The sequence below is a fragment of the Semicossyphus pulcher genome, unplaced genomic scaffold, assembly GCF_022749685.1.
Source record: "Semicossyphus pulcher isolate SPU_LCO1_2020_fin unplaced genomic scaffold, fSemPul1.0.p SCAF_22, whole genome shotgun sequence".
NCBI classification, from domain to species: Eukaryota; Metazoa; Chordata; class Actinopteri; order Labriformes; family Labridae; genus Semicossyphus; species Semicossyphus pulcher.
In genome coordinates this window covers 8,110,004-8,133,773 of record NW_027211696.1, presented here as the reverse complement: position 1 = coordinate 8,133,773, position 23,770 = coordinate 8,110,004, and the positions used below count along the sequence as shown (strand labels likewise).

The 23,770-nt window shown below is 42.6% G+C and overlaps 1 protein-coding gene across 1 annotated transcript; it reads left to right on the top strand.

Moving 5' to 3' along the window:
- The first annotated feature begins 352 nt into the window (after positions 1-352).
- ssh1b (slingshot protein phosphatase 1b) lies at positions 353-21,805 on the top strand. The gene is made up of 15 exons (XM_069672972.1): positions 353-467; positions 1,644-1,681; positions 9,479-9,579; positions 10,480-10,544; positions 11,702-11,823; positions 11,913-11,981; positions 12,406-12,471; positions 13,976-14,170; positions 14,454-14,547; positions 15,290-15,418; positions 15,599-15,645; positions 15,940-16,086; positions 16,467-16,667; positions 16,897-17,527; positions 17,652-21,805. The coding sequence occupies exons 1-15, from the start codon at positions 387-389 to the stop codon at positions 18,219-18,221; spliced, it is 2,556 nt and encodes an 851-aa protein (XP_069529073.1). The 5' UTR covers positions 353-386; the 3' UTR covers positions 18,222-21,805.
- The last annotated feature ends 1,965 nt before the right edge of the window (positions 21,806-23,770 follow it).

Sequence of the window (23,770 nt, the reverse complement as noted above, 5' to 3'; positions counted from 1 at the left end):
AGCCAATCACAGGCGTCCGGCAAAGCTGCATGTCATTTCTGCCCCGCTTGCAACCTGCACCGTGTTTTGTTTGTCTGTCGGCGCACCAGGGATGAATCCGCGGGCTCCGCTGCCTATGCTGACTCGCTACAAACGGAGGAAATATCTTATGTCTTCCCGCTCATGAGGACTCCGGGAACGGCAGAGGACGGACGGAGCAGGACCGAAAGGGAGCCCCGTGGACCGGTGGACTGAGGAGTCAGGTGCTGCTGGATGAGAGTCTGACTAGGCATTTTCTCCCCGGTGACAGAGACAATCTCAGCCGCGCATCTTCCCACATCCTCCTCCTCCCCTCCCTTCTCCTCTCCTCCTCCTCTGCTGCCCTCCAAAGCTGCAGCACAGCGACCATGGCCCTGGTGACTCTGCAGCGCTCCCCCACCCCGAGTGCAGCATCCTCGGCCAGCACGACCAACAGCAGCGCGGGGGAGGTAGGTGGGAAAGCCGGGGAGGTGTCTTTGTGTGCGCGGTTTGAGGACAGTAGCTCGTATAAGTACATGTTCTATGACAGGAAGGGTTAACTAGACTTCCGTCATTTTTGCGTGGGTTAAAAACTTGATTTATTGTTGCTTTGTTTCCAGCAGAGAGTTGTTTGTGGCTGCGGATTTGTAAACAAAATCCTGCCCGGGGGGAGGGGGAGGCTGCTGGGTTTAGCTGTAAGAACAAAGTGCTCATTTTGCTGCTACACAACATTTGCTGCGTGACACTCAGGTTGTCCTCCCTCCTCGTTATTGGGTTTTTATTTACAGTAATGCAGACGTAACGTTTGGGAGGAGACTTTAAAGGGGAATTACATCATTTTTTTTTTTTTTTTTAGATTTGTGCCCCAGGACAGTAAAGTGAGGCGTTCACGAACTTGTAGAAATCTGAGAAAAACACTCCCTGGGTGATGTCATGGGGGAAACAATCAGTGAGAAATGTGAGCAACTCCACTAGGCTCCTTGCTTGAATTGAACCCCCATTTACACCTCACACAAGCATCTTATCAGTCAATATTTAATTGATAGACTGGTCCAATAATTTACATCACATTGGAGAAAAAAGAGTGTATCTTCCATCAGCTTCAGCCCCCGAGAATAAGAAGTTACTTTGCTGAGTTTAAGGCTAACAAAACTTTGCAGCAAACAAAGTCAAACATTCAAATGTGGAGCAGCGCCCAGTGAAATCATAGCATCAGGGTTAGTGCTCTACTTTCTAGTTTTAGGAGTGGATTACGCGCTCTGAAAGGCTGACTGAGCTTTGGCACAAAAATAAGCAGCGACATTCCTCCTCTGATGAGAAGTTGGGTTTTTAATATCACTCTGTGCAATACAGCCAGAGGGACTCAAAAGTGGTTGGGTGTGATGTTTAAATGTATTAAGGCCCAGTCAGGTGTTGAATGTGTTCCGCCCATGCGGCTCTTTAGCTTTCACAAATACACATTCAAATGTTTTTGCAGCAGACATCATGAATCCCAGCTGCCAGATGACCCAAACGAGACTTAGCAGTTCACAGTGAAGTGGTCTCTCTTCGCTAATCCAGTCTAAAAAAAACAACAGACACTGCTGCTGTTACACAACCCATTACTGTGGCAGTCTTTATATCTCCGCTTTCTTTTTGTCTTTCAGGATTTTGGAAGCGATGATGACCGGAAAAACAATCAGAGGTAAGATCTTGTTGTTTAAAAAGTCAAGTGTTTGGAGGCCTCAACGCAGATGTTTAGTGTTTCTGACTCTGTGGAATGTATAACTGTGGTCAGTGGGCTTCCTGACCCTGGATGAGCCCACTCTGTTGTAGCAACAAGGGGAAATACCAGCAGACACACTTTGGTCAGTATCAGGATGGTTGGAAACAGTGCTTCAGGATTTTAACCGAACCATCTTAACAACAGTTCTGTTGGTGAACATTTTGAGCTGTAGCTCCCAGTGTTCAGTTAAAGTTTGGGGGCATTTTGGTGGAGGTTAGGGATTGGGGTGTAGATTGTGACAGTAGTAGAATGAACAGGAGACAATTTGCAGGTTAGTCTCATTCGAGTTTGGCACTATACGAGATGACTAGATCTCTGTTTTGTTGTCTTTTCTGTCACAATTGTGATGTGTTTCCCACAGTGGCGATCTTTGCAGTTGGGGTAGAAATCATCAGCGTGATTGTCAGTTGAAACCAAAAGCTGTGTCCCTATTCATGCGGCCGACCAATACCTCCACCTTTTCCCGGGCCACGAAGTATCCATCCACTTTATCCTTCTTGGCCAAATGTATCCCAAGATTCATTGCGCGCCAATTCAAACAAGATGTGCGGACTCTTAAACGGCTGAGGAATACACTTTAAATGTAAAAGTTTTTGGTTTCAACTCGAATAGCTAGAGATACAAATGTTAAAAAAAACGGGGCTTTAAACAAACTATCTTTTAAATAAGTTATGTGGCGTTAGTTTTGACAGCTAGATAGCCAGCTAGCTACCTGTTGCTAGGTGACAGGAGCCACATTTGATGACGCAAGGGTAAGGGCAGGAACAGCTGGTGATGCAGACAAGAAATCCTCCATAGACCAGGCCGTCTCATTTCAGTTCAGCCTTAGCGGTCTACGCAGGCTACAAATGACTCAGCCTCCATAGACCGTGTCCTTCGAAGGATGCAGCCCCTGAATTGAGACCAGTCTGTCAAATATTATCTGCATTTATTTAGCTTAAAAACAGTTGATAGGCAGGCTATATCAAGGGCGTAAAATAGGGAAATTACTGAATTGTCCCTACAATACTTTTGTCAAAAAATTAATATATGGTACCTGTGGAGGAGTCATGCATGAGACAGCCGTCACTCGTCACTGTAAATAAGGACTCTCATCTATATATACTAGATATAGTAATGTCCGACTTAGCTACGACCAACTTCTTGATTGGATTTCATCCCGAGTGCAGCAAGCCTCGAAAACTCTGTGAAAAAGAAAAAGCGGTGATTGTTCCCAAGCAACACACGTCTCCACCTGCTAACGTCTCTCATCAAATGATGGAAAGAAGATAGGGATAACAAACGTAAAGAAAAAAACATTTAGTGGATAGTGAAATGAGGAAACATAAATAATCAAACATGCCGCTGTCCGATGTACATTTATCATGTCTCCCTCTGTCTGTTCTGAGCTCAATCAGCACCTGCAGGGCGGGGACAGCTCCGCGTTTCTGTCCGACACAATGCTGTCAGTGAGGGGAGAGCTCTTTAATGAATTCAAACAGGACTTGTCTGACAAAAGGAAACCTCTCGATCAACTTACTGTCCGATCACGGATGACTCTCTCGTTTTAATGCCCTTTTATTTACCCTGTAAAACAACAAGACGTGCTGCCACTGTGTTTTTCTTTTAAGTTTTGTGACCGTTACTTTTACCATTTGTGTTACCGTGAAGTCTGACTTTCTAAACTGACGCCTGCTCCATCCTAAGCGTAAAAGATACACCCAGGTGAAACACAAACAGGGCTTACTGATGCACAGGGTGTTATTTAAAGTCTTTAGTAACTTTCAGCTCTAAGTCGGACGTAACGTAACACCTAGGAGTACGCCCAGCTGGTGCACTCAGCTTAAATAACTTCACTAAACTGAAATTTATACAGCGCAACATGTCTCATGCTCAAATAACCCCTTTTTGAGCTGCGTCCGCACCGTCCACACTCTCTCGCTCTCTCTCTCTCTCTGAGGGAGTGCAGTTCGTTATAAATACTAATATTAATAAATATATATATGAATCTGGATATAGTTCACTGAAATCCCTGATGAGGACTTCGCAGGCCGTGGCGAAATTCAAGCCTCCATAGCGAGAGTGCTTGTGGCATCGATGAGAGGGTCTGGTGCTGCTGACCTGCCTCACCGGTAAATCTTTTTTTTAAAATGACCAACAATGGTTCCGGTGGCTGGTTAAGCATATTCCTGAAGTTATGTCGGACTTCAACAGATTTTACCGGTAAAAAAAACGGCGATTACCGGATAACGGAAACCCTGATTGATACACAAGAATCGACAAGGAAACGCACATTTATTTTGTAGTACATTTCCAACACGTTTTTTACCAGAGACTGTATAAAAAGATGGACGACATGACAGCTCCCTAAAAGTGAAGCCAAAACATCTGGAACGCCCCCTGCTGACTGGCTGCAGTATAGGTCATAAAGCCCGCCTCCTCCCTGTTAACAGATGGGACATGAGTCAAACTATAAAATCAAAATACACATCATATTGAACATGGTTTCTGTCATTATAGTTAGTTCTTATGATGCTGATTTATGTACAAGCGTTCATTTCTCTGACAAGTTTATTTTTAATTAGTTATTTGATGCTGTAAAAGGATGATTGACAGCTCTGTTCTGATCATCATGATTCAGAGTAGAGGAGGAACGGTGAGAGGAGACGATCACTACAGTCACTGAAGTTTCCATACCTGTGATCGTCTGCTTCAGACCAACACTAGAAGCTGTTCTGCTGTTAAACACGCTGACACACAGTTTTTTCTGCAGGTTAAATGTTTTGCCGATCTCTACTGCGTAGACTCCAGAGTCTGCTTCCTGGGGTATTTTGGCTCCATTTTTTTTACAAGAGGATATGGAGACACTTTGTCCATCTATATACAGTCATTGGTTGTACATAGCGGTGGGGAATATTGTCCATAGCGAAAGGATTATTCCAAATTGAAGCAGTTGTTGATCATATCTGCCCCCTAGTGGCCGGTTAGGAGTAGTGATGTCAAATTGTCTTGTCCCACGTCCTGAAAATCACCAGCGAATTCTGCTCTCATACAGAATCAGTAAGGCCGTTTATTTTCTCTGAAGGCCTTTACTTTCTCACAGTTGTCAAGCAGAAAAACCTGCTGAGAGTCCAGCTGATTTATCCTGACGCGTTTTTTAAATGTTTCCTTTACTCACTTACATAACAGCGAGTAAATAAGCTGTTGTTTCTGCACGCTAACAAAGCTTTTCTTTGATCCACCGACGTCACAGAAGTCATGATTTATGTCAGCAAAGCTCTGGCACAAACTCTGCCTTTGTTCTCACCGTGTGTGTCAGTGAGTGTGTGTGTGCGTGGGTCATTCACAGTTGAAACAGTCATGTCATGTCGCGATTGTCTCAATGAGCAACATGTTTCTACGGCTCAGTAATTCATCAGCACAGGGTCTTAATTTAGAATTCTGCATGTCAGAGTTGAGATTGACGCCAAGTAGCATTTCCAACGCCTCCCAGCACTCGCATGAATGATGGTATTGTGGCCGAGTGTTGCGCAGGGAGAGCTGATTGCAGGAGCTGTGAAGAGGAGATAGGGAGCAGAGGCTGAGAGGACAGAGCAGCGAGGACGAGCAGAATCCAGGACAGAGACGAGAGGAAAGCTGTGAGAGGAAAGAGGACGAACCAGGACCGTGCAAGGAGACGTTTGACTGAAACGTGCTGCTAGGAGAGGCTTCAGTCCCCCGAGTATGGACACGAATACACAGGTGTAGAAGATGGATGGAAAGACGTTAATAAGAGGAGACTAAATTGAAAAGTTTTTAAGGATATTTTATAGTAATAGCAGGATGCATCTGGTTGTGAAACATTCCCCTGAAGCCGTGTTCACCGTGCTGCCTCACTTTGTGGAGGAAGCTGCTCTGACTCGGAGGGAGCTCTGTCGCATGTAAGTTCTCACAGTGTCAAAGTTTAATACATCATGATGATGTCACAGTGTTATTAATGCCATTTAGTGGCTGGAAGGATATTTTTGTAGTTAGAGATAGTCCGATATTCTTTTGTTTCCAATACTGATACCTGGCCCGATACCGAGGAGCCCTCCAATACCAGTGTGTTTAAAAAGTCTTCATAATATTGGTAAAAGTACACTCTCTTGTTGTCTCACAGTTGTTTTTTTTGTTATTGTCTGTATCGGAGGCCGATACTGATACTGGTATCATTATCAAAATTCAAAGAGAGGATTTTGTAGTTAAATATAGTCCAATATTTTTTCATTTCTGATACCGATACCTGGTCTTTAGTATTAGCTGGTACCAAGAACCCCTCCGTTACTAGTGTGATTAAAAAATATACATAAAATAATTTTTAAAAAAACACAGATTTCTGATATTTTGCTAGCGAAACCAGTTGTTTTTTGTAATTGTCGCATGACAATTTATTTGAAACCTCTTGATTTTTTGGGGCTAATGGTTTTGGTATCGGATCAGTGCATTGGCTGGCAGACGTGATGATACCCGATACTGGATTTAAGGCTGTATTCGAGGCCAATACTGATACTGGTATCATAATCAGAACAAATTAAGATACCTTGACTTTAGTATTGGCCGATACCAATGACTGTATATATGTAGATGGACGACGCATCTCCATCTGCTCTCATTGTTCGAAAGTGATGCCAAAATAGCCCCTGTGATGGGCGCTGCCATCCTGCGATGGTGACATCACTTGGAGCCAGAGTCTGCGCAGTAGAGATCAGCGGGTGGCGCCGCCGTAGACACTTCCGCTTACCAAAACACACACTTAACTTGCCGAAAAACATCTCGCCGTTCGTCCACTACTCTGCTAATCTGGAACAGATTGGCTGCAGGAGCCGTATTTGTCAACAGAGCTGTCAATCATCCTTTTTACAGCATCAAATAACTAATTAAAACTAAACTTGTCAGAAAAATGAACACTTGGATGTTAATCAGCACAGTTCACAAGAACTAACTATAATGAGAGAAACTATGTTTGAGAAACATTTATTTGGCGTGTATTTTGATTTTATAGATTGACCCATGTCCCATCTGTTAACATGGAGGAGGCGGGCTTTATGACCTATACTGCAGCCAGTCAGCAGGGGGCGCTCGAGATGTTTTGGTCTACTTTTAGGGAGCTGTCATGTCGTCCATCTTTTTATACAGTCTATGGCCGATACGAAGAACCCCTCCGATACTAGTATGATTAAAAAATGTTTTTTGTAGTTAGAGAATCGTTTTAAGATACCAAATTTGATACCTAGACTGATACCTAATTATCAGCTAATACCGGGTTTCCCTCCGATGTCAGTGTGATTAGAAAATAAACCTTTATATGTTGGAAAAACTATGATTTCTGACATTTTAATAGCTTTGACTAACATTACACTCTCTGCTTGTTGTTTGTTACAGTCACATGATAATTTATCTAAAACAAGTTGCTTTCTTTAAGCTTGAATTTATTAATTCGTTCAGTTTTTTTGCTAACATTTATTCAAGTTATCTCCAAATCATGTCTTCTGAGTAAATTTGAAAAGAAACAATGATATCACATGGCAGTGCAGCTGTAACAAAAGGCCTTGTGGTGGTCCCACTCAGTCATACCAGGCTTTGTGTGTGTTGGTTGAGCAGGGAATGAGTGTGGTGTTCTTAATACAAAGCCGTACTCTGTTCAGTGTGAGAAAAGACGCTAAAGCTCTCCTCCTGCTCGCTGCAGCTAAATAACAAAGTCAGGACCCCGAGGTGCTGCGTGTAACACAGGTGGGACAGGAAGGGGAGTAGTACATATGGATGGTCATGTGTGTAAAGCTCGATTCACTAGAGGACAGGCAAGTCAGACATGTAGAGTCCGTTCATCATGGAATAAAAACATGCGGTGGAATAGTGACTGCATCAGGACTCTGCTGAGTCTTCTGTGGTGCTCAATGAACCAGTGAGGACTCGATAAGCAGTCCTGCCTCCCAAGCCCTCCCCGCAGAGAAAGCTGTCATGCGCGCACAGGCTAGTAACCAGGCAACTGATGAAGCCAGGTATACAACATAGCGGAAACACAGGTAAAAACGTGAAACTACAATAACCACAGCCGTTTTTTACACTGACAACACTATCAAGCAGATAAGCATCAAACCAGCGGAAATCAGTGGTTTCGCTGTGAACGGTAATCTACAGCTAATTCTAATCTGCAAACCACCAGCACTTAATTAGCTAACAGAAACTGTGGAAAAAACAGTGCCCACTAAGCAGTGAGAACATTTATCCGTGAGAGCACAGGCACACAGAACTATCAGGAGAAAGTCCGAAACGGTCACACTGCCAAGATATCACACACAAAGATATTTTCAGCCACTCCGCCATGAAACAATGATACAGCAGCAGCAGGAACAAGCTAATGTTAGCCCGACTGCAACACCAATGTAACACAGCTTCACAGGAACCGCCACGGGCAATGCGAAACAAATACAGCAGAAATGAAGCTGGGGTAATTACCTGTGGAGCAGAACTGTCTAACTCAGCATCGCTTTATAAGCCTTTCAGGTCCAGTAGCTCTCTCCACCTCGGAAATGGGCTCCAATGTTTACTCTCATTTTGTTTCTGTCTCGGTCAAACTCTTTCTTTTTAGCTTGCTTTCCTCATTTCTCTTCTTCAGTCTTTATAGTGTAACCTGTAGTTTGCAGTGGAGAGATGGGCAGTTTTTCATTCCCGGTGGTTGTTTTTAAGCCTTTGTGGACACAAACCGGCTGACACTACGCACACTGAAGAAATTGAGCCGTGTGAGCATGCGCGGAGGTGTGGCGCTGCGCAGCGTGTGATTGACAGCAGCCTGAGAGACTGCTCGACTCTGATTGGTTGTTGTGGTTCAGGAGGGGTGGATTCTTGCAAGTGCCATAAGGAGCAGTAGGAGGAGCCAGAGGAACATGATTTTTTTCACAGATGATCTCTCTCATGTACTACTGCATATTTAAAGTGACAGTTTGAGCAGATATGACAAAACATTTGATTTAATAATGTTACCTACTGAACATCTGGACGTATACTGATAATAACGGCTCATTTGTTGCTTAGTTTAACAATCATAAAGCCAATGGATGTGTTGTACGTGTATCTACTTGACAAAAAGACAGTTAATTCCAACTAAATAAATACAGGAGGTAAAAAAAGGGCCCATATAATATATATGTAATTATATAATATATAATTGCATCATGTCAACCTTACCCACTCAAATACTGTGTATGTCCTTCACCTATGTTTCTATGACGATGTGAAAATATTACATCTGTGTTATAGGCCTATGTAAGAATGGCTTCTCGACAAGCTACATTTCAAAGGTTGGGACAGTAGTTTTGTTCAAGTATGTGGGAATAAGGATTCATCAGTTATCCGGATGAGCTGAGGATTTAAGGGTCGATTTTGAGACAGGAAGTTACGACTTTAGAAATAACGTAAAAATGTAGAAAACATGGAAACAACAAGCTGTCCAATCAGGCTACAGCTAAAAATAAGATGGGTTCTGGAGTGTTAGGGTTGTGTAAGGTAAAACTTAAGAGATGAGGGGACCAGGAAAATCTTCCCAAGTTGCTAATGAAAGCAGTAATGTTAGATATTCCCCGGTCTCTTTTCACACTTTTCTGTTCTAAAACACTTTTTGAATAACAGAAAAAGAAACAATAGAATAATCACAGATATGATGACTCTTTAATAGCTGTTGTAAGGCCTACATTTATCTCCCGACTCTGCTTTTCCCAGCCTCAGCGAGAGCTTCTTCATGGTCAAAGGAGCCGCTCTCTTCCTCCAGCAGGGCGGCAGCGCACAGGGACCGAAGACCCCGACCCACCACAAACATGCAGGTAGGAACAAACACACACAGAAGGAGCTTTGTTTCTTGTTCTTTTGGCACAAACGAGCTCCAGACAAAAGGAAAACTGTATTTGCTGAGGGGGCTCTTCTCTCTGTGGGTTTGTCTGTTTGCTCTAAAACTTGTTGGGAGGCGTTGAGCTCGGTGTGACCTGAGGTGACTAACCGCTGAACTCCAGGGATCCTGAGTAATCAATCAAACTAGATCCAGCTTCAGGTAGTTTGCTCGAAGTTTCCTCAAAGAAAGTAATTCTCGATTTAAAGCACGGACTTGAAACAAGAACTTATTATGATCAGAAAAAGACACATATTTTTGCCTCCTTCCTGTAACCACCCTGAGCTTTTACCTCCAGCTCTCAGCATGTTTTGCCCAAAGTACTACAGCTTTTTTTAAGCTGATCCAGCGTGAGTTACTCTCTTTTTATTGGCTGCAACAGATTTAGCTGAGTGTTACTACACACTCATGCTGGCGTTGTTCTGCACATCAAAGTGACGTTAAACGTGGCCTAATCGTGCACCATCTAAAAATAAAACGTTGTGTAAGGGTTTGAACATCCATCAAAGGGCTTCTTTTATAGTTGCTCGCTGCTTACAAGTTTCTAATCTGCCATCCGTGTTGAGTGCGAAGTCAGATGAGGACAAAAGCAGAGTATGCAGTTGGTTTCTAAGTCACAGGGTTTAGATTTGTCTTGATTGAGAGTAATCTCCTCACACATTTCTTCCACTAGAAGAGACAGCCAACAATGAATAAGGAACACAGGAAACTAAATGATCAGTTGTTTGAAAATTGTCAGAATTTCTGAAGAATTCATACTGTAGTGAAGCCTGTCAAGGATTAAAGTCATGATGATCTGGAGCTATGTGTCTAAAATGAATGTGTGTTTCCCTTTCAGGTGATTTACCTCAGCACCTGCAGGTCATGTTTAAGATCCTCCGGTCTGAAGATCGCATCAAACTGGTCAGTATAATACATACACATTTACTACGCCGTATCAGGGCCATTGTAAAAAAAAATAAATTAAAAAAAATTTAAAAAAAATACAGCTGGAGGAGAAGACGAATATGAGAAAAAATATGTCCGCCGCCATGTTGGTTTACAGTCTGTGTCTGTGGTTGATCCATTAGCCTGTGAATGAGCTAGTTTAACTTTCCTAGGAGGAGATTCTGTTTGTGGTGGTGAAGGCGTTTTATTTATCAGACTAAAGAAGTAGCGGACTCGCTGCTCGCTCACCTGGTGAGATAGTAGCGAGTGAACGACACGTATCGGGAAACTTAAAATAACCGATCTTCTCATCACTACGGTCCGCTGAAAAGCTGGAGCACATACTTCTTGCACAGCCAGAAAGTTCCATGAATCACACAGCAAGCCAGATTATTTGTCCAAATTTTGAATGAAAAAATCCCCAAACTACACACAAACAAGACGAAGTTAAGTTCGGTGACTCGGCTCCTATAATTTTAGGCTTAAAATAATTAAAACAGGTGTGTTATAAAAAAAAAAATCACCCCCGTACAGTATGAAAAATAAAATTAGCTATTTATAACAAAACCGTTTTTTGTACCAGGCTGTAAACATATTTATTTCTGCTGTAAAAATTGGCATTGTCCCATCTGCCATAATGTTATTTCGCAAGTGACCACTTGAGGAACTGCAGTTTTTTGCAATTTACACAGCAGTGGTTGCCACTTGGAAAAAACTCAGAGATTAAAGTCATAAATTTGCCAGAAAAAAGTGACAAATTTGCAAGAATAAACTAGCAAATTAAAGAATTTCTAAAGTCATAAATTTGTGAATGAATCCTCTTTGGACACCCACCCAAGCGTGTAACACACTTAATATTGTTTGTTGTATAAGACTCCATCCAAACATCAAAACGACTGAAACCATTGATTTAAAGTAGTTTTGTATATTTTTTTATCAGTACTGCCGTCATGAGTGCGTAGGGTAACTAACTGTCATGTGTGATCGTAACCCCTAGGATAGGATTGAGTGACGTGTGTATGGTGTTATTTCCTGACAGTCGGTCTGTTTAATCTCAGGTTTAAGGGACATCATGCAGTCAGCAGGACTAAATGCTGGATCTTATTGTTGCGTGCTTTGCTTTTATTCCACAGGCTGTGCGGTTAGAGAGCGGATGGTCAGAGCGAGTGCGCTACATGGTCGTTATCTACACCAGCGGCCATCAAGACACAGAGGAGAATATCGTCCTGGGAATGGACTTCACAGACAAGGACAGGTAATTAATCTCTCTGCAGCCTCACATTTAGTTCAGCTTAAATAAGCATTAGATTTGAAAATGTCCTCTGAAATCTTTGTGACTTACAGTAAGGATTGTTCTATTGGGATGGTGCTGCCCCTGTGGAGCGACACCAACATACACTTAGATGGAGATGGGTAAGTTTCACTTTGTCCTGTCATAAAAAGATATAATAATTATAATAATTATAATAATAATTAATATATAAATAATCTGAATATAAAAGGAACAAAGATTTTCTCTTCTTTTTAAACACACCAGGAAATGTGAAGAGTTTCAGTCAGGCCTTCAGCTGCTCTGCCTTTAAGTCTTACTGCCCCCCAGCGGCAGAGGAGGGAACTACATACATTTTTCTGTGTGTGTGTGTGAGAACTGTTCTTGCTGACCTGTTAACTCTGTCTCTGTACGCTGGAGGAATGTTCCACTGGTCCGTGTGTCCTGAATAGTCCCATGAACGAGCCGTGTCCAGTCTGTGTTTACATCCCTCTGACTGCTCCTCATCATCTCCATCCAGACTCTTAAACTGACCTCCCTTCTCCTCCTCCTCCTCTTCCTCACCAGCGGCTTCAGTGTGAACACGGCGGGGCGGTCACATGTCTTCAAGCCTGTATCCGTGCAGGCCATGTGGTGAGTGGATCCTTCGTGTTTACCTGGGATTAAAATGAAAAAGAATTTCTCTTGTAGATTGACTCAGCTGGCAACCACAAAACAGGCTGTAGGCTCTCTGACAGGCTCTTTTTGTTAATCAAATTACAATAAAGGATTGCTACAGATTGTTTTGTAAAGGTAATGTGCCTTTTTAAAGCAGAATCAGCTGGTACATTGATCTCTTCAAAGCCACCAGACTCCATTGACAAAACCAGTATTTTTACCTTGCAGAAACAGAACTGCCTCGAACAGCTAGTTTGCTTGTAATATTCTGAGACTATTGTGTTCTAAAGACACAACACATTGACACCAACAAACTAACCCATAAATCAACATATATCATAAGCATATGCTTACTACCATTTGCACTTTTAGATGCCATTGGAACTATTTGTATTGTAAAACTTATCAACTATTTCCGGCCTGTTTCATAGTGATAAACAGAAACACATTTCAATTTGACTCATGTTAATGCCACTTACTTTAAAACAGAGGGCCTTTTTATTCAAACTGCTTGCGGACTCAACTTGACAGCATTTATACTTTTCAAGTAATCGATCTTAAAAGCTTTCAGAAAATTAACAGCCGCAGGAACGAATCGTTGGGACCTGAGTGAGTTGAGTGATTCATGACGAGATGTGTCACAATGATGTCAGTTTCTATTGGTCCACAGCTAACGTGGGCGGGAGTAATGGACACAATATGCTTGTTTCATTGACGCAAATGGTACCTCATCTGTGGACATGCAGTTTTTAATGATACAGCACAACTTTATAATTTGTTATAAATTTATTGTAATTATTTGGTGGACCCCCAGGCTACGGTTCAGGGACCCCCACTTTGAGAACCACTGCTCTACATAATGTTGTCAGACACTTTGAATAACCTGTAAGAGGGAAAATCAAGCCCTTTGAGTGGACTTGCTTTGATCGGGCGCACTTGCAATCAGGGATTCTGTATGCCCAAATACACAGGGTAACACTACAGTCAGAATTCGTTGGGCTTATGGTTGCCTTTTGTATCAGTGCAGTATGATCAATTAAATGTCATTCTAATCATATCCATAAATTAGAATACAATTATTAATTTCAAGTACTATTTCTGTCATCTTCTTACAAATTAGTCAAACATATATTTATTATTTAATGAATATGTAAAATGCAATAAGTACGACAGTGTTTAAAGGTGTGTAGACATTTCTCCTGCCTTTGTGTGACTGCGCTTTCTGCCATCCAACTATTTAACTGAATACAGCAAATATACAAACAGCACACAGACATAGAGCCCGATAAGCTTGTCTCTGTGTTTGGAAAAAATATATATAATTACAGACATTACTGTTTGTTCATATGTTTGTGACAGTCTTGCCACCTTCTGGTTAGATATCAGAACTACAAATAAACAGATAGTTATTTTCTCCAAAGTGTTAGTTTGTCATGCATCTCACTTTGTTGGTAAAGCCTTTGTCTCTGTGCCTCTGCAGGTCTGCCCTTCAGGTCCTCCACAAAGCATGCGAGGTGTCACGCCGGTTCAACTACTTCCCAGGGGGCATTGCTCTCACGTGGATGGCCTTCTATGAGAGCTGCATCACCTCCGAGCAAAGCTGCCTCAATGAGTGGAACGCTATGACCGACCTTGAGACCACCCGGCCCGACTCGCCCACCATGTTCGTCGACAGGTGAGGCCCTGCAGCCTGCTGCCACTTAAATCACAGTTTGCTCACATTAAATAGTAATACAATGCATTCAAATTACCCCCAACGTCATGTTATTATCATTTCAGCTGATTTCTAAAATGCCGGCTGTTCGTACAACGTACTTAGTCATGGGATAGATTTCAATGCTTTGGGAACCAGCTGTTGTCCCTTTGTGCCAGCCCTTTGTTTTCAGCTGTGGGAACATGTTACACTGTTATGCTAATTTTCAGACAGCAGCACTGATGCATTGACTCATTATGTGCAGGCCGACTGAGCGAGAGAGAACAGAGAGTCTCATTAAAGCCAAGCTACGCACCATCATGACGTTTCAAGACCTGGAGAACATCACATCCAAAGAGGTTCGTGCCTCATCCTGCGACACGTCAACAACGGAAAAATACACAACTAATGCAACAGTTATTAACTGTACAGTTACAAGCCTGTTAAGCATAGACCTTAGGTTAATGCATTCTGGCCAAATGCATGTGAATGTGTAGAATCCAGTGTTTATAAGGGGAGAGTTTTCAGGTAGTTTGAATATCAGCATGGCTCAGTATAACGTCACATCCTCGAGTGTGATATTGCTTTTATACAACAGTTATACAAGCGGCAAATATTAGTAATCAGTAATAATCAACAACAGATTTTTTGCTCCACCAACTCAACTACTTCCACAACTTAACTGAAACCGGACTGTTGTTGCTAAGCAACCCAAACATTCCCCTGCACTCTGTGTCTACAGGTTACTACAGATCAGCTATTTTTATCATGTACATTTGTACGTTTGTTTTAATGTATCATCAACCAGTGAAATAAGAGTCTGCTGTGTGATTCAGAGGCACCAGCCTGATTAATGTAGACACACACAGTCTGCTGTAACATTAATTAACAGTATTCAGGACACCTGGCTGAGGCGGAGTGATACAAAGAGTAAAAAGTCCCAGTGATGTTGTTCTCTATATCAGCACTCATGGAATGCTTCTCGTCCAATCAGATTGCTTGGTCGGATCTAACTGTTGTATAATCTGCAGTGAAGATCCAGTTCTTTGTAATGCTCTGCTGTTGTTTTGGAAAAGTAAAGAGCTCTGTCCTCGTCCTCAGATCCGTATCGAGCTGGAGCAGCATATGAGCTGTAACCTCAAAGAGTACAAAGAGTTCATCGACAACGAGATGCTGCTGATCCTGGGTCAGATGGACAAGGCCACACTTATCTTTGACCACGTGTACCTGGTAAGATCGATTACTTTAAGCTACACTCAAATGTTTCTACATCATACACTTTATATCATCTTTTTTCTGCCCCACTGATGCTACTTTCTCCCTGTGGTTTATACTCACCTCATTGAAATACACTTCAAATAAGCTCTAAACAGTTATTCAGAATATATTTCTGTGTTGTCGCCTCTGCAGGGCTCTGAGTGGAACGCTTCCAACCTGGAGGAACTTCGTGACTGTGGGTGAGCTGATATTCACATATCATTTTTTCATGATTTAATCCTGAATTTTAATCCTCGTTCAGGATTAATAAATAAAAGGTAGATATTTATATTTTTCCCTTTTAAAGCATTTTATGATTTGAGATTTTATGCTCCCTGATAGATTAACTGTAGCTGTGTTTGGGTGATTTGTTTCAGCTCTTATTAATTAAAGTATTTTACTACAGAATAAACAATTTAGATAATGTGACACTGTTAAAGCACCAAATATATTTAATAAAGCAGTATTTAAAAGTGTTTTATGTTTAAATGTAGGGTGGGTTACATCCTGAATGTTACCAGAGAGATCGACAACTTCTTCCCCGGGCTCTTCTCTTATCACAACGTGCGCGTGTACGACGAGGAGGCCACCGACCTGCTGGCGCACTGGAACGAGACCTACAACTTTATCGTCAAAGCCAAGTAAGACAATGCATGTGAAGGTACATCAGTGAGCTGCTGCTTTTCAGGTGCTTTGGACAGAAAGGGGAGGGGGCTGTGATAATGGATTGTACAGAGAACACGTCAAAGACACTGTGCGAGCATTAGACATCATTTTTAAGTCTTTTCTGTGTAGTACTGCTGCTCTGATTAGGACATCTAAATGGAAGACACACCTGTGAGTTGTGCCGGTAACATAGAGAGGGAGAGCTGAAAGGGTGCAGTCTGGTTGCTATGTAACTGTCAAAGTATGTAAACCTGATGTTTGTATAAATAAAAATGAATGAATGAATGCTTCACTGTCCAAACTGTCACCAACTAGATGTCCTTATAACGACATGTACGTTGTTTCTGTGCAACAGGAAGAACAATTCAAAGTGCCTGGTGCACTGTAAGATGGGGGTGAGCCGGTCCGCCTCCACAGTTATTGCCTATGCAATGAAGGAGTACGGCTGGTCTCTGGAGAAAGCCTACAACTTTGTCAAGCAGAAACGGAGCATAGCTCAGCCGAACGCTGCCTTCATGAGGCAGCTGGCAGAATACGAGGGGATCCTGGACGCAAGGTAAGCAGGTCTACAGTTTCACTCAGGTCTGCACTTTGCTGAGCTACCTGCAGTCATCTGTTTGTTCTTTTACAGCCAGTTAATCTGGGGGGCTGTGTTTTTTTTGTGCAATTTTATAAGAATTGATTGATGGATTGAATAAGTAGCCATCACAGACATGCTACTGGCATTATAAAAAGTAATGGTGCTATGTGAAGTTTGAGTTATTTTGTGTATGTCGCCTTGACAGTAAACAGCGCCACAACAAGCTGTGGAGGCCGGACACAGACGAGGAGGGGTCTGATGATTTACAAGCCTCGGGTCCCAGCACTGGAGGGGAGGAGACACCGGTGCTCAGAGGGGAGGAGGCCTGGGGAGGCTGCGGGGCATCTCCCTGCAGGGGTATGGGTCTGGAGATGGAGCCCCTCGACTCTCTCAACTACAACTATTACTTCAGACGTCTGTCGGACTCTGCGCTCGACAGCGAGCCCTCCACCCCTGTGCGGGGCCCCCCTCTGCTGGGTATGGAGAGGGTGTTCATTGAGATTGAAGACGTGGAGAGGGACGCCCTGCTGGAGGATGAGGGTTTCCCTATGGCACACTTAGCCCTGCCAGGCGAGGGCACGGCAGCTCAGACGTGCGGGCGCCTCGATCCCATGGAGGACATGAGACTGAGGCTGGAGTTCAGTACTCTGGAGGAAGAGGACGAGGAGGAGGCCAAGAAAGAGGAAGCGGAGATGGCGGCCTTGGCTCAAACACCTGGGAATTCAGATGGGAAGGAGGCGGAGAGGACGGAGGAGAGTCGGATAGGCCTCGCTAACCTGAACACCAACAACAGCAACCGCTTAGCCGCTAAGCGCAGCTGCCCTGCAGCTTTTGACGTGAGTTGAAAAATATAGCTTGGCTCTTTAAAAGTGCTGATTTGTTTTTGTTAATATTAGTAGCATTTAAAATAATCCTTATGCCACTGACCATCCCCTGTTTTCTCACTTTTGCCCCATTTAGGACAGCGCTAGCACAGGAAACCCTTTAAAAGTGAAGCCCTCCTACCAGTCCTGTAAAGACTGCCTGCGTCTACCACAAGGACGACGCTGTGACCGCTCAGCAGGAGGCCGTTCTCATCGCCTTAACCCCTCCCGCCACTGCACCGTCCCCACCATATGCATAGACCCGCCCGGGACCCATTTTTCTTCCACTCCAATCCTGCAGCCTCTACAAGCCCTTTCGGTCGTCCCGCCTAACTTTGTCCAGCCCTGTAGTCATCTGTACCGCTGTGCCACCTGCGTCCCCGGTGTCCCGCAAACCATCCGACAGAAACCTTTGTCACCCATGAGCTGTGAGGACACGCCTCTTGACCGCAGCTCAGAGGACATGGACGAACCTCAGGCGCAGGACATGGGAGAACAGATATCGAGGGAGGGGACGGGGGCTATCAGTGAGACTACAGCAGGTGGTGCGGTGGAGTTCCAGCTTCAAATGCCAGGACTGGGGATGGGATTTGGTCTGGAACTGATACAGCAGAGGGCGGAGCGGCTCGAGAAGCTGCCAAATTTGTCCATGGAGGGTCAGCTCTAGTGGGGCCCCTGCCTTAATACATCGTCCAGAGCATGGATAAGATGGAGGAGGGGGTTTACCACTGCCTCCGCCACGTACACTATGGTGGGGCCTTTTTAGATGACTGCTGCTGCGGTGCTGTACCAGAAACAAAGCTCTGCCTTGACCTGTGCTGTCATGTCCTGGCCTCATAGCTGCACTGTAACAAGCTGCAACAGCTCATACTGTCATTGTCTTCTGGCGTAAAGATCCAGGTAAAGCTTGTTGTTTTGAGCGTACAGGTAAGGACTGACAGACTTTCACCACATACAGGATCATCACTATTCCCTGCAGCCCAGTGGAGACATTACGCTGCCCTCAACAGACATGTTTTGCATATTCCCTCTACAGGAGGACAGTGGTGGTTTCTAACCTCTGATAAAGCTCTAGCTAGCGCTCCGGTGTTGATGGGAAGAAAAATACCTGAAGTAACATCGCTTCTGTCAGTGTACTGTTTGTTTTCCAATCCAACTCTTCAACAGTCTTCATGAAGGAGCTCAGTGAATGTTTGCAGTTCGATTGCATTCAGTATTTCCTCATGTTAACGCTGATAACTGGATCCTCAATTACCCTCACTGATATTTCCCCCCGCTGCAGCTGCTTTTGGGCATTTCATGTGAAAGCATCATCATGTTTTTTAAAAAAAAAAAAAAAAAAGGACGCGAGCATCTGTGAGCCTTTTTTTATGCCTCTTTGTAAAGCGTCGTACCTCGTACAACAAGCATCTCAGACTGTTTTGGTCAAAGACTGTTTTGTTGTCTCTGCTCAGTGAGTTCACTCGACCTCCTCCATTAAACGTAATGTAATCATGTAGTTAAAGCGCTCACTTTAGCCCACGCATGACTTGCAGTATTACGAAACATATCCTCACAAGCTTAGACGGAAAACATATTACGAGTCGGCTTTTTATTTTTCTGAAATACTGGAGGACAGTGGAGGGAACACAAAGGCGCGATGGAGGATTAATCCATTTGAATGAATTGAACCTCATTTATGAACCTCGGTCAGATCACTCCTGATGTAAACAAAGCCATATCACAATGCCAAGTCCAGTTAATACCCTTAACACAGTTTCCTTATATAGATATATTGAACACTTTTCTTGCTTCCGTTCCCAGTGATTTATCTTACGAGTCTCCCCCGAGTCACTTACATGTTACAAAACAAGAAGACTACCTTTCTATCCTACAACATTTACATAGGCACACTAATCATACTCAGCACTTGAGCACAACTTTAGTATCCATTCACACATCCTACAAAGGTATTTCAGTGCTAAAGCTGTGTGTAAAGAATTAAATTGAGAACAATAAAGCAGGAAAAAGAGAAATATAAAATCTACTTTGCAGTGGAGTTTCCATCCTTGTACATGTGCAAGTTTTAGTGAAAAAAAACTTCAAATTACCAAATGAAATGTTTCTATATTCAGTGTGAAAATTGATTTAAGCACTAGATTCCCTTTATTTCAAATGCAGAACAAGTACCTAGAAAACTACAAACCCCAGCACCCACACAATCTGCTACTTTTCCTTATTTGTTTATGACACATGTTCAGACAGCTTGAGGCATGTTTCGTTTCACTCGTACCACCTATTCCAAAGTTGCTGTGCCACAGGGTGTTCTTCTGTTTGGTTGATGTTGTGTTCTTACTGTGTTTGGCACGCTGGGTGTGCTGAATGGTACTGAATGATGCCTGTTTGTATTGCAGGAAAAGCACATGCGAGTGTTGAAACTGTGTTTAAAGGCCTGAGTGCTTCGGAAGAAATGAAAACTGTGCAAAGGATGAATGCAATTGATTGAATCCTCTTTAACTTTGGGGTTTTTTGTGTATTTTTGTAGATTTTTCTTTTGGTTAGATTAGTTGATACTTTGACAAACAACAATGCATCCTCTTTCTTCTCCTCCCTTAACTGAACACCAGGGAGCTGCAGGTTTGCTCCGCTAGTTAGATTTAAGTAATTTGGTTTTGCCTTTAACCTGTTCTTTCCCCTCACGTGGCCCTTTGAGCATGACGTAACAAACAGCACTTAAAGTTGTTGAAATGGAGCCATTATAAAAAATTACCACGAGTTAATAAATGTTGAAAGTGTAAGAATTATGAAATGTTACAAAGTTTGAATCTTGCTTAAGACAAATTTAAGGAATTGTTTAATGTTTTGGGAAACAGGCATTTGTTTTGTTGCCGAGAGTGAACAGAACCTTGTTAGCTTAGCTTAGCAGACGCGAAACTAGTATACAGCTGCTCTGGCTAAAGGCAACACAATCCACCAACGAACACCTTTAGTGCAACAAGTGTTTTTTTACACTTGTAATTGTGAGCATTAAAGGTGCTATTGGGTCGATTTATGCTAATGTTAGCTTACATGCTGTAGCTTTAAAATGGGCGTGGTTTCAACGTTGTTATCTCTCAGCAACAAAGCAAAACGCATACTTTTCAAAATGCTTAACTATTCCTTTAACATATGAACACTTCTTACTTAGACAAGTTGTTCTCGGTATGTTGGCGATCCTGACTGGTGGGTCTGATCCCTGTTTGTGTTAAGCACTCGATCCTTCTATTAGCGTTCACAGACCACAGCACTACGTTTGGCTCTTTGCTCCATGTTTTGAACTTGTTTTTGTATTTAAGTGCCTTAACCTTGGCCTTAGCTCCATCATAAAGCATCACAGGCTTTGCAAAATTTCTGTGAGTGTGTTGATGGTCTGGCTTTTTGTACATTACTACCCCCCCCCCCCCTCCCGCTCCCAATAATAACCATGCTCCTTTGCTATGTATAACTCGGCACATAATATAATGTATGCAAACACACACATGTTCATGCACAGCAGCCTCCTCTACCCTGATACGCGCATACTTGATGGACTTCCATTTATCAATAGCCTATAATGATATGGTATTTGTTTGGTATTGTGGTACACTGTATTGGTTCAATAGCTGGCTAAAGAGCCTTACCTGCTGGAATGAGAACTATCATTTACATTAAAACATGAAGAAATTTACCAGTCTGTATATAGTTTTCTCTACAATTTGCTATTGAGTACATAAGCTTGCAGATGTGGTCGATATTAAGAAAAGCACTGATAATGCTACTGTGTATTGAAGACTCATAATTAAGTTCTCGTGTTTGTACCACAGCAAAAAATGAAGATCTCTAATTTAGGCAAATGTCTTCGGGCTCTATTCAATATGGTTATGATTGAATTTTTTTATTGCATTATTCCCAGACAGCAGGCATCAAAATGACAATCCTATTAAAGAGCAGGACATGGAGGACTTTGTGTGGAAGGACATTAAGACATAATGCAGTTTAATGGGGGGTCCAGGCATTTATAGAGTGTATTCATAGAGCACAAGTCTGCCCCAAAGCATGTGAGGTGGAGACGAGTGGAAAATGTTGAACATGAAAAACCTACCTGGGATTTTGTTATTGTTCTTTTGTTACCTTTTGTGTACTGTACTGTACATTGCCAATGTTCATGTGTAATGCACTTTTTTTTACATTTTGTTAAAAATGATGTCCAGTCTAATGTTTATCATGGAAATAAACCATTTCCTCTGCATTTAATTCATTGTTTTTACACATTCATTACCTTATTGTAGGGATGCACGATATTATCGGCACGTTATCGGTATCGGCTGATATTGGCTAAAAACAAAGGACTATCGGATATCGGCCAACACGCCGATATCCGGCAATATAATTAACCGATAAAATAATGGGCTGCTGCATACTTGATTAAATGCCCGACTTCACGCAATGTCCCCGGCGCGAAGAAGACCTGCGCGGCGCAGCGTGATGACCTCACGTGTGTCTACCTGCAGCATGAGAGAGTTAGAAGCCAAAATGTCCGTGGTGTGGAAGTTTTTCAAAGTGTCCGAAATAGAAAGCAAAACTGCTATTTGCAATGACTGCTCAGCTTTGGTGATGCGAGGAGGAGCCAAGGCAAAGTCTTTCAACACTACAAACTTGATTAACCATCTCAAGACCCGTCACCCCGACCGTTGTAACAAATGTGATAAGAGTATCACCATTATACTGTGTGCTAATTCCAATACAGAAGAGAGTCGATGATCTCTGCAATTAGGTGTGCGGGAAAAAAATATCGGTATCGGTAATCGGCTAAATGAGTTGTAAAATATCGGCATATCGGATATTGGCAAAAAAAACAATATCGTGCATCCCTACCTTATTGTTTGTAACTTTTTCAGTGGTAGAAGGTGTGGTACTTCATGAGGACAGCCCTGTACATATTTGATCATATAGTATGAATAGTATCTGTCTGCCTCTCGCCTTCACTTGCTCTTTTAGTAAAATGGGCTGGCCAGAGAGCTCGCTTATTGAATTAGTCAAATGAAGTCAGTCTGACATCATGCGCCAGCTGACGGACGGAGGAGGAGATCTCCCATAAAGACCAAAGTCTAGCAGGACGACGGGCAGACGGAGCATCAGTTTTAAACATCTGCTTCAGTAAGTACCTATAATCTAAGATGATTTTATGTAAGTGTATTTATATGGTTTGATAGATGACTTCCAAAATGGCAGGCAATAAGGCTGTCAGACTATAGCCAGCACATTGTCATAGTTAATGTTCTTGTAACATCCGGCCAGAGGAAGACTTAAATTTAAAAAGTTAAGATTTTCAGAATAAGCCTCATTTAAGGTGTCCAAACATGCCATGTGTGTATACGGTGAAGCTATAGACGTTGCTTATTAAGAGTTGGTACACTGCATACATGTATTGTGCTTCCTTAAAGTAGCAGCACATTTATATTTTTATGACTGCAAGCCCTGCCTCGCAGCATGCTCTGACTATTTTACTATCAATCTAGATATTGTGGCTGCGTATCATCTCGCCCTACCAAATATTTAAATTGGAGCTTATTGCATGTCACACACTTGCTGCTCTCAGGGAAAAGCAGACAGTATTCTGTTTGGTGAAAAACACAACCCTGAAGACAACGCGAATATTTTTTGTATCCAAGTCACAAGTTTCTTATAAACTATGTACAAAGATGAGAGAGACACTTAATGAAAAGTGAGAGAGCGAGAAAGAAAGATGAAGGTAGTTTCACACGCACATTTCAAAGATGCGTCTCGCTGCCATCTTAACACATTCATCCCAAGACAACACTTCAGATACGCTAAAGCTGCAAGCACACACATCTGTCAAGTCACTGGATTTATTTGTGCTCTATACATGAGGAAGGCGAGGGAAGTTGGTGCTCAAACACAGGAAATGTAAAAGATTAGAAAGGCCTTTCGGCACATCAAGCTTAGCTTTAGACCAACTTAAAAGTTCTTGGTACTAAAACCTATTCTGCAAATTCTTACTACCAACTGTAATTGTATGATATAGAGCCACATTTTAAATACCCCAACAGCCCTGTCAGATTAACTCTATCTCTATAAATCCAAAACCTTTTGCTAGCTGTTTCGACTGTCTTAGCTCTCTTTTTAACAACTCATCCATTATGTTTAGCCGTCCAATTGATCTATTACTTTAAGCTAACTATATTGAACTATATTTCA